Source organism: Anthonomus grandis, chromosome 5 (assembly GCF_022605725.1).
Source record: "Anthonomus grandis grandis chromosome 5, icAntGran1.3, whole genome shotgun sequence".
Taxonomy (NCBI): Eukaryota; Metazoa; Arthropoda; class Insecta; order Coleoptera; family Curculionidae; genus Anthonomus; species Anthonomus grandis.
Window position 1 is genome coordinate 25,125,279 of NC_065550.1, and position 10,928 is coordinate 25,136,206.

The 10,928-nt window shown below is 29.7% G+C and overlaps 1 protein-coding gene across 2 annotated transcripts; it reads right to left on the reverse strand.

Moving 5' to 3' along the window:
- Positions 1 to 325: 325 nt before the first annotated feature.
- On the reverse strand, positions 326 to 8,884 carry LOC126736524 (uncharacterized). Of its 2 annotated transcripts, none has more exons than XM_050440913.1 (2): positions 8,083 to 8,884; positions 326 to 847 (listed from the first exon to the last, which is right to left on the reverse strand). In XM_050440913.1, the coding sequence occupies exons 1-2, from the start codon at positions 8,839 to 8,841 to the stop codon at positions 401 to 403; spliced, it is 1,206 nt and encodes a 401-aa protein (XP_050296870.1). In that variant the 5' UTR covers positions 8,842 to 8,884; the 3' UTR covers positions 326 to 400. The 2 variants fall into 2 exon arrangements, with proteins under 2 accessions (XP_050296870.1, XP_050296869.1); XM_050440912.1 differs by having other exon boundaries at positions 326 to 850.
- Positions 8,885 to 10,928: the final 2,044 nt, after the last annotated feature.

The window sequence follows — 10,928 nt, forward strand, 5'->3', positions numbered from 1 at the left end:
TGATGTGTAACAATAATTTTAACTTTATATAATCATTAGTATATAAATGTTATAGTTGTGAATAGCCCATAGAATATTAAAAAAAAACATTATTGTTAATTTGGATTTAGTTACTTTTTCGGGACCAAGCATTTATGTTTATTTTTAGTTTTCTAGTTTATTATAGTTTTAATTTATATTTACTGCCAACTGTTGTGCCAACTATTGCGTATAAATAGCTTTTGCGTTAAGAATAATCTCTTTCTTGTTGAAACATTATATTATTATCTCTCGTTTTGTTTTTTAAGTTTTTGATATTAAATTTGAAAATAAATGTCTATGGAACTGCGAAAGTATGTAGAATTTTATTTATAATCCTCAAAAATACAAAAAATTGAAAAAATATACTTTTTAACACAATTTAAATAATATTCCTATCAATAGCATGATTTAGTACGTCACAAATATTTTCGGCATAAATATCTAAATTTTTAATCTCTCCTAATGCACCTCCAATCTCCGTATTACCGTCTTTCGGCCCACTTTTCCCGTTTTTTCCTATTTTCTGGATAACTTCTCTTGGTACTAATTTAATTTGCCATAAGATTATAGACATTAATAACCCAAGAAGAGAAGCGGTGTTCCAATCGGCTAATAAAGCTTCGTATGGTAGTAGTTTTTCAGGATCGCTTCCAAGTTCCCTAGAGAATTTAGAGAAAGTGTCGTAGTAGAGATCCAGATACTCATCAAGTTTATCTAAGTCTTTCTTAGATGCACCTGAGTAGAAGAAGTAAGAGAGGTCGTGGACCGGTGTAGAGTCTCGTATTAGTTGAAAATCGAGTATTTTTGATTCTTCAATATTGTTATCCTTCTAAAAAAGATAAGTTTTATTAACGTTAATAAATGCTCTAGCGAAAACTTATAATTAAAGTTTTCTTCCGCCTTCAATTTCTAAACGTCTTTGATCAAAAGTGTTTAAGAAAACCATCTAGAAATTTCCTAGGAATCATAATGGGAAATTTAGAGACGAACTTAATTTTAAAAAATATCCAAAAGTTGATTTCTGTCAAAATAAAAAAAAAACTTTTTTCTAAATATTTTAAAACTTTCAAAAGAACATTTTTATTCGACGTTTTTAAAACTGTAGGCCAAAACTAATGACATATTTACAAGGTTTTGCCTTGTTGGATAGTAACGTAAAATTATTTAAGCGACGTTTTGTCATTTGACCATGATCGTCGTCAACTTTTGAAGAATAGAAATATAGGAACCCATGTCCGAAAATGCGTCACTACGCCACTACGGCCCAAAATTTATAAAAAAACATTAATTACCTAAATAGGATCTGCTGCATTTATTTTTACCTTTTGTACATGATACCATAACAACAATTGTTTAAAATCAACGCTTATCAATGTCAATTCTCAATGTCATGTTTAAACATTTTATAGCTTACAATTTTTAAACATTTATTGCTAATGGAAAACTTTACCAATCATAATTGGCGGATATACATTTGGCATACGGAGCAACAAACTGCAATGAACGAGCAGCATCGCGGTTGTATCATGAACGTTATCCCGAACGACAGCATCCTGGATACAAAAAGTTTATTGCGGTTCATCGGCGGCTGGCTGAGGCAGGCATGTTTAAGACCAAGATGCATGATACTGGTGTTGCTCGAACCGTAAGAACGGTCGAATTTGAAGAAGAGGTGCTTCAGCGAGTTGCCGATGAACCATCAAATAACACACGCGACGTCGCTAAGAATATGAATACGAGTAACGCTTCTGTCTGGCGGGTACTACATGAGCAACAACTCCATCCTTACCACTTCCAGAAAGTTCAAGGTATGACTGCAGCCGATTATCATCCTAGAGTTTAATTTTGTCGATGGCTTCTGGATCAGATCATTGCACAACCAAATTTTTTACCATATGTTTTGTGGACCGATAAAGCCTTTTTCACCAGAGACGGTATTTTTAATAGTAGGAATAGCCTTGTTTGGGACGAAGAAAATCCTTATGCAATTTTTCCAAGAAAACATCAGAATCGTTCCATCGAAACCAGGCATTGTTGATGATTATTAAATTGGGCCATACCTTCTACCGGAACGGTTAACAGGACCTATTTATCTGCGTTTCTTGGAGGAAGTTCTCCCAGAACTCCTTGGAAATGTTCCACTAAACGTTAGACAGCAAATGTGGTTTCAGCATGATGGAGCGCTGGCTCACTTTGCTGTACAAGTACGCGAGTATTTGGCTCAGCAGTTTGGGCACCATTGGATTGCCAGAGGTGGAGCAGTTTCTTGGCCTCCTAGGTCACCCGATTTAACGTCGCTCGATTTTTTCTTGTGGGGACATGTAAAGTCTTTAGTCTACGAAACTCCAGTAGAATCAGAGCTAGACTTAATTGGACTAATAACAGTAGCATTTGAAATCATTCAAAACGAGGATCAAATTTTTAGTGTAGTCCGCCGAAATCATGTACGGCGTTTAAATCGGTGTAGTGAGGTAGGAGGAACAAATTTTGAACAATTGTTGTGATGGTATCATATACAAAAGGTAAAAATAAATGCATCAGATCCTATTTAGGTAATTAATATTTTTTCTAAATTTAAACGCGTCTTAGGGCCGTAGTGGCGTAGTGACACATTTCCGGACATGGGTTCCTATACTCAAATGGATTCTACTGTTGCACTGAACAACCCCTAGAAGTTTGATCCCATAGTTCTGAAACACCCTGTATAAGTTAACAGGAGCATTAAAAAAGTCTTAAAAATATTTTGTTTGTAAAGCCTTTGAGGGCATAGTGATTTTTTCAATCTATTGAAAAACTCTTCAAAAACAACAAAACGGCTTTATTTAGAAAGAAACATGTAATGAACTTTTTGATGAAGAACTAAATTATCGTTTATATAAAACTAAAATCAATAAAATTGTTACATGAGTATTTAAAATATTTAGTATATTTTTGAAAGTCCTTCGATAGTATCAAATTTTTCGCAGTCCATTGAAAGGTTACCTAAGAACATTTCAAGCGATTGTATTTACTAGGAAACCTGTAATGATCTTTTTAATGAAGAAACTAAGCAGATTTCGAATTAAAGAAAAATTAATAAAATCGTTATATGAGTATTCAATTCATTTAGATTTATGCAACGCCTTTGACACCATCAAAATTTTTGAGTTAATTGAAAAACTACTACATGACTTGAAAATGGTTGTATTTACAATTTTTTAATAATTCTTTTGGTGAAGAATTTTGAGTTTAATTAGTTTTTTATAAGGTGATTGTTTCAGTCAGTTTAATACATTAAAAAAATACCCGACAACTCGAAGATCTTAATAATCTTATTTGGTAGAGGTTTCAATATAATTACATTGATGTAGTACAGTCATTGGCTTATATTTTTATCAATTGAAATAATACACAAAAACTCGAAGTCGGTTGTATTTACAGGGAAACTTGTAATAACCTTTTCTATAAAAAAACTCATCAGCTTTCATATGAAGCTTAAATCACTAAAATAAAGTTTAAAAAACAATAAAATTTTTGTAAATACTTTGATAGTATCTTTTCCAGTCAATTGAAAACTTACAAGGTTACTTGTTATGACATTTTTGATAAAAAAACTAAGCAGATTTTGTATTAAAGAAACATCAATAAAATCATTACCTAAGTTTTCCATATATTTATATTTTTGCAAATCCTTGACACTATCAAGATTTGAATTTAATTAACAGAAAATCTAATCATAATTTTTAAAACAATATTCCTATATATACAAGGAATTTTATGGGAATATTTCTGTTAAAGAAACTCCACAGCTATCATTTAAAATGTAAATCAATAAAATTGTCATAAAAATTACCAAAATATTAAGATTTCGGTAACGCTAACAATAATTATTTTAGATACTTTTTATGAGACCTCTATGAGAAGAAGGTATTCTAAATCTAATTTCAAAAGTTGCAAAATTTGGAAGTTTCACTTTTCTATTATTTCAATCAAAAAGATGTAAAAAAAAATCAAAAACATTAAAAGACTCGCAGAAAAATTTAAATCGAAATTTTGAAATCTCTTATATTTTAATTTTGATAATTCCATTTAGATCTCAAATATTTCACAAGTGATAAATTTCAATTTTTTTTAAAATCATGTTTAATTTCTGTTTTCCAGTTTTCCATTTTTTTTTTAGTTCTCTTTGACCACTTATGCCTCCTATATATGAGGATTGAGTGGATCAAAATTTCAAAAAAAAAACCTAATCATATGTTGTAAAATGTTGTTACTCACAAACAATTTAAAAACAAAAAATAACCCTCTTATCTTTTTTAATATCTTTATAAGTGCAATCAAATTTAATATATCTTTTTTTAAGTTATCTGTAACGCCATAAGTAATTGCTCCATATATTTTTTATAAACAATTAATTAGGAGTCTCTTATAATGTTATCAAGTACACGATCTTAAGTAAAATTCATTTTTTTAGATTTAAGTAACATTATAGCGTGATTTTTTGTATTTACAATTTCTAAGAAAAAATAATAAATAAATAAGATTTCCATGAAAGAAATTGCTTTAAACATATTTTGTACAAATAAAAAAAAATCACCAGAATCGACTTTATATATATTTTTTTCTATTTTATAATATAATAAGTTAGTTATTAAAAAAATAAGGCGAATTAGTCATAGAAAAATCAAATTTACTTTTTATGCAAAAGCAATTGAACGAATTATTTTGATGACAAAATTTTTTGTCATACTGAGTTGATTTTTTTTTTAAATATATGTGAAATTTATTTATTTATTTTTTTTTTGATTACCTAAATAAAGAAGAAACATGTTTATCAGTCAGATAAAATAGATTGAATTTTTTTAAATTTTAAAGTAAAAAAAGCAATAATAAACCTTAGCCATTTGATTGAGAAGAGGCACTTAAAAAGTTTTTTAGATAATCAAAATTCATTTTATATTAAGAAAGTAGATAATTTTCATGAGAACGCATGTACTGAAAATGTAACCAAAATTAATCGATTTGAAGGATATATAAAAAGAGGATGAAAAGTCTCAATTTCCCACTAAACAGCTAAAAAAAAGTACAAAGAAATACTCTTTTAAAAGGTTTACTAGTTTCCACTTTTTATAAATTCGGTAACCAAAAATTAAAGTCAAAAAAGGCAAAATTTTTTTTTTACATAAATAAGAGGCATGTCAATGACAAGAGTCGGTGCTATAGACATTTAAGAATGTTTTCGAATATTATTTTATAAAAACAAAGTAGATAATATGATTTACATACGAATGAAATTAATAACAGCAAATTTTTTGTGCGATTTATGAAGACACAATGATCATTCCCAATTTTCCATTAAACAGCAAGGAAAGAGTAAATGACAAAAAATTATGATTTCTTTATAATCAATTTTTTTTTAAATCACCTATTAAAAAATTATCCCGTTCTTATTCAGTGGTAGAAAATTAAAAAACCTATAATAATTTAGAAATATTTTCTAAATACAGGGTGATTTTCAACCTATGCGCATAAACTTGGGAAATGGTAGATGAAGATCAATAATGAGTAATAATGAGAAAAAAAATGTGGTAAAATATTTTTGGTTTCCGAAATAAAGTTAAACAAATGTTAACAGAACATGTCTCAGACGAACTTATTTTGTTTATTAATAACTGATAGTAAACAAGTCATAATGTTTGGAATTTGTTGTTTGCAATCTTTAGCAGTACTTAGCTTGTTGGTGGCTGTGATCGTTTTCGATCGTTATTTTCACACGAACAAAATAAAAGCGTCAAATGTAATGGCGCACATTTTTACAAACGAAGAACTTGTCGATATGGTTTTGGTTTACGGAGAAACGCATCAGAATGCAGTGGCAGCAGCTGATCTGTATAACCAAAGATTTCCCCGAAGATACCACCCGAGACGTGGGGCTTTATTACGTGTTATTCAGCGGGGTAGAGAAACTGGCAATTTGCGGCCGCGGCCTTGACAAGATGGAGGAGCTATTAGACCTAGGCACATTCTAAATCTGGAGGAGGATATTTTAGAAGTTATCGAAGAACAACCTGGAATTAGCACTAGGACAATTGCAGGGCGATTAGAAATATCGCAATCTACAAGTTAGCAAATTTTAAGGCACGAGTTGCTGTACCCGTTTCATGTGCAGAGGGTACAAGCCCTACTTCCCAGAGATTTGCCGCTTCGAGTACACTTTTGTGAGTGGTCAGCCAGTCAACATCACCAGCAGTTAAGCCCAAACTTTACCATGAACATTTTGGTTACGGATGAGGCAAATTTTACGCGCAATGAAATTTTCAACTTTCATAACACTCATTACTGGGCTTTGGAAAATCCGCATATTACACAGAGAACATACTTTCAACAACGTTTTCTGTAAATGTATGGGCTGCAATTCTGAACGGGATGCTCATCGGACCTTTTATTCTGGAAAATCGTTTGACTGGTGCTCGGTATTTAGAATTTTTGTGCAACAATTTACCAGTGCTCCTTGAAAATGTGAATCTCAACGTTAGGCAGAACATGTGGTTTCTTCATAATGGTGCTTCACCACATTTTTTACGACGAGTGCGACAACATTTAGATCGTATGTTTCCCGGACGATGGATAGGCCGTGATGGTCCAGTTGGGTGGCCCCCTCGCTCGCCTGACCTTAATCCATTAGACTTTTATTTGTGGGGTCATATGAAAACAATGGTGTATGTAAACGAAGTTGATACTGAGCAAGAGCTACGACATCGCATAAACGCTGCCAGAGACGGAATTCGCCTACAGCCTGGTTTGGCCCGTGCACGTCTTCATGGATTCGACGAGCTCAAGTCTGTATCGAAAATAATGGAAACAACTTCGAACAGTTGCTTTAAATTAGTTTAAATTAAACACGTTAAAAAATACACGTTTTTTATTTAAAAAATCTCCAAAACTAAAAATATTTTACTACATTTTTTTTTCATTATTACTCATCAGCTTTCATTTCCCAAGTTTATGCGCATAGGTTGAAAATCACCCTGTATATGTGAAATTTTGGGCTTGTTATTTTAAAACAATTATTTTTTTTAATTTTAATTATTTTGTTTTTTTTTTAATATAATTTTTATTATGTTATTAAAAGCTGTTGTTAAGAACCCTTCTTGAATTTTTTTAGATTATGAAAAGACAATTTTTTTCACACAAAAGCTGAAAAAATAAAAAAGTAAATTTAATTCCCTAAAAAAACGACAATATTTAGAGTTTTTAAGAAATTTAATTAAATTTGCAGAAAAATATGCCATATAAATTTAATGTCATATCGAATTTTCAGAATACTTACCTATTTTACCTGTACCTAATTTTTCAAAATTTGAGATTTTGGACCATGACTTTTTTTTATGAGTTAGAAAAATAACAACATTTTATTTTCTCAATACGCGAATTAAGCTTAAGATTTGCATTTTTTAAATATTTTTGCAAAAAAAATATTTTTGAGCCAACGTTATGAACGTTTTAATTTTTTTTTAATTTAATTAATTTTTTTTATTTTCTAGCACTTTATTACCTTAATTTAGACTTACAGTCAGTGATTATATATAATAATGTTAATAAGTAGAGAAAAAGTCAAAAAGTGGATATTAATGAATTTTTAAAAATTTTCCTATTCTCTTATGGGAATTCCTATTTCTCTTGTATAAAACATTAGGAAAGAAAATTATTTACAATATTTTTTTGTGTGTTTAACACTCGTAAAAATGGAATAAAATCCTAAATTAGAAAAATTATATTTTTCATCTATTTTTAGAAAATTCCGTATTTCGATGATGGGATTCTTTCTTACTGTAAAAAAAAATAATAGAATATATATTGGGTTAAAAACATAATATGTCTAAAAGTATGGAATAAAAATTACTTTTTTTAGAATTTAAAATGTAAATGCATGGACTGATATGAACATTATTATATATTTTAATATATTATATACTTTAATAGCTTGGAAGAAAAAAGACCTTTCTCCACTTAACAAAGATGTTCGTGATGAATAGTTAAATTTATCAGATTTTTAGATGATATCATAAAATTCATACTTACATCATATTTAAACATAAAATTATTAGACCAGCAATCGCCATGTATGAAACACGAATATCTTCCAGTATACTCAATTGCGTTATTCCAATATTCAGGTAAATTATCCATAACTTTTTGAATTTTTTCAGCACGAGATTCATCCGTACGCTTAATTTTATTATAAGCTACTTCCAGTAAAGTTTTTAACCATTTGAAAAATGAATCGTTTGCAAAGTAAGTATAAATATTTTTTATTGGTTTAATAAGTTCTTCGTATTTCTCCTTGTTCTGGTCTTTGTAGGAAAAAGTCAAAGCATGCCATTTACCATAAATCTCACAAACCGCCCTAAGGTGTTGCTCATCTAAGGGCTTTGCCTTGTCAGTTAAAATAAAATTTTGAACGGTCAAATTTTCTAAAGCGATATATTCTTCACCTTTTTCATAGTTAGTACAAAAACAACGGGCGAAATGATCTATAGGCTCTTTAACTTCTTTCTCCTTCTGAAACTGATCAAATTCTGGAAATATATTGCTGTAAAACTCGCACTCATTTCTATAAACAGCAGCTTCATACGGCATATGGTATATTGGAGGTGTTTTTATGTACACTTCGATGACTTTATCGGCATCTTTATCTTGAACTTTCCCAGTAAAACACTCGCTCAGGAATCCCTCGCCCCGTTTCGACTCATTGTCGGTTATAATTTCGTAATTTTGAATTTTTAAAGTGTTAGCCACTTGCTCTAAAACGGATTTCACCCTTTCAGCTTTGTCGGACATAGTCGTATTATCGGTTTGACTGTTTTACTGCGAATGATATCAAAATCTAACAGTCAAATTATTTGCAATTTTATCTAAATAATCACGAACATTTTTGATAAAAATAAAAAAAATGATAAGGTAATGACTTAATCATTATTAGAGATAATGTAATGTTTTCGATAAAAGTGCCAAGGTTTAGATGGTTTTAAAAATATAATTTGAAATGATCTTGAAAAACAGTTTTAAGGTCACAGTCATCTTATGCTTTGATCTAAAACTTTTTTTTGTATAAACTAAAAGTTGTTATCCATAATTGTATATTTAATGGGATAAGCTGTGAAAGACATTCTTATCTTTCAGGTATTTTAAAGTAGCTTTTACATCTTTCATAGATTTAAACAATTTCTTGTGTGTTCCAGACTGTTGGATGAAACTTTTCAACATTTTCAGGTTTTCAACAATTTTTTATATTTTTCAGGCATATGAAGTAATTTTTGATAGTCGTAAAAGAAATTCTTGTTTCAGGCTCTTAAGCAGATTTTTAATTTTGTTCTGGGTATTTTTTTGTTAATTCACGAATTGCAAATAATTTTTTTTTTTAAATTTGATGTAATTTATTGTCTTGAAATACTTTTCGTGTTTTATCAAGTATTTGGAGTACTTTTTAGTTCTTTCAAAATTTTTATTTTATTCCAGGCTTAATTTTCCTAAATTAGGCCGCTTTTGGTCCTTTGACCGGTGATTTAAAATATTTTTTAATTTTTTTAAAGCTTTTGGAGTAATTTTTTATATTTAAATATATCTGGAGCTATTTTAAGATTTGACTAGAGTTTCTGTTTAATAGATACAGCTTTAAAAAAATTATTTTATCGCTCCTATTAATTTTACTACATTTACCTAATTTTATTGAAATTTATTAAAATTTAATAATGAGGTTAAATTTGATTAATGTTAGATATTGTGGGAGAAAATCACCATAAACTTTTTACCCTAAATCACCGGTATGAAGGTTGAATGTGGCGGGGCGGAATAGTCTGCCACCCAAGATGGCCGATTGATTCTGATTGTCTAATTTTTGACGTACATCAAATATGACAATAGTGACGTTAATGACATTTTAACTGTCGAATTTGATGATTATCTTTTTTAAGTTCTCTTTGGGTGGAAAACAAGCCAAGCGTCATGATTTTCTTCCAGTTTAAAGTTTTTAAGTAATTTTATAGCTTTTTGTAGTTCTTTTGAGTCCTGGGTTGATACATTGTTTTACAAACGTGCCAACATCGAATCATCGCGCAACTACATAGAGCAGGAGACATGGAAATTTCAATTATGACATACAAGTGTTTTCTAATAATGTTTTATAATAATGTTTCTAATAATGAGGTGCATCTTGGATGTATTATTATTTTCAAGGGTATAATTATAGATTTAATCATCACTGTTCTCAATCTAACTTTTTTTTACAATTCAGTTTTAATTCTTGAACCTTCACTGGGAAAATATCAAGTATTTCCTTTTTTTTGTCTTCACCTAAATTAAGATATTCCTGCAAATATCCTTTATTCACTAGTTTGTATATTAGGAATTGCCCAGACAGTCACAGAAATCATAGATTTTTTAAATTTCCGTTGATTCCATCCTTATAAAAATCTTGTCTATCATGTAAGTCCAACTAAAAATGTCACCAATTATCGAGTTTGCTCCAAATACTTTTCTGGTTCTTGAGTAGAAATGGTATTCACATGGAGTAGAAACACAACACCTATTTGTTTAATTTAACGAAAATGATAATACATCCAGATTGACATATTCTTCTCAAAAACTGATTTTCCTAATCGACTTAATCCACCTTAAGTTATGCACATTTTTGAATAGCCGTGGTCATTTAGTCAATTTAGAGAAAAAGTTTTGGTTGGTTTATAAATATTTAAAGGATAAAATCAAAAAAAATTGATGAGACCGTGACTTTGTGTTCTTACCTTTGTTTTGTTTTCGTTTGGTCTCTTAGAAAAAAATGGATGATACGTTTCTATAAAATCAAAAGCCAACTTCAAAACCACAACAATCTTTAAGTGTTGGTCATTCTAGAAAACAGAAAAAGTTTT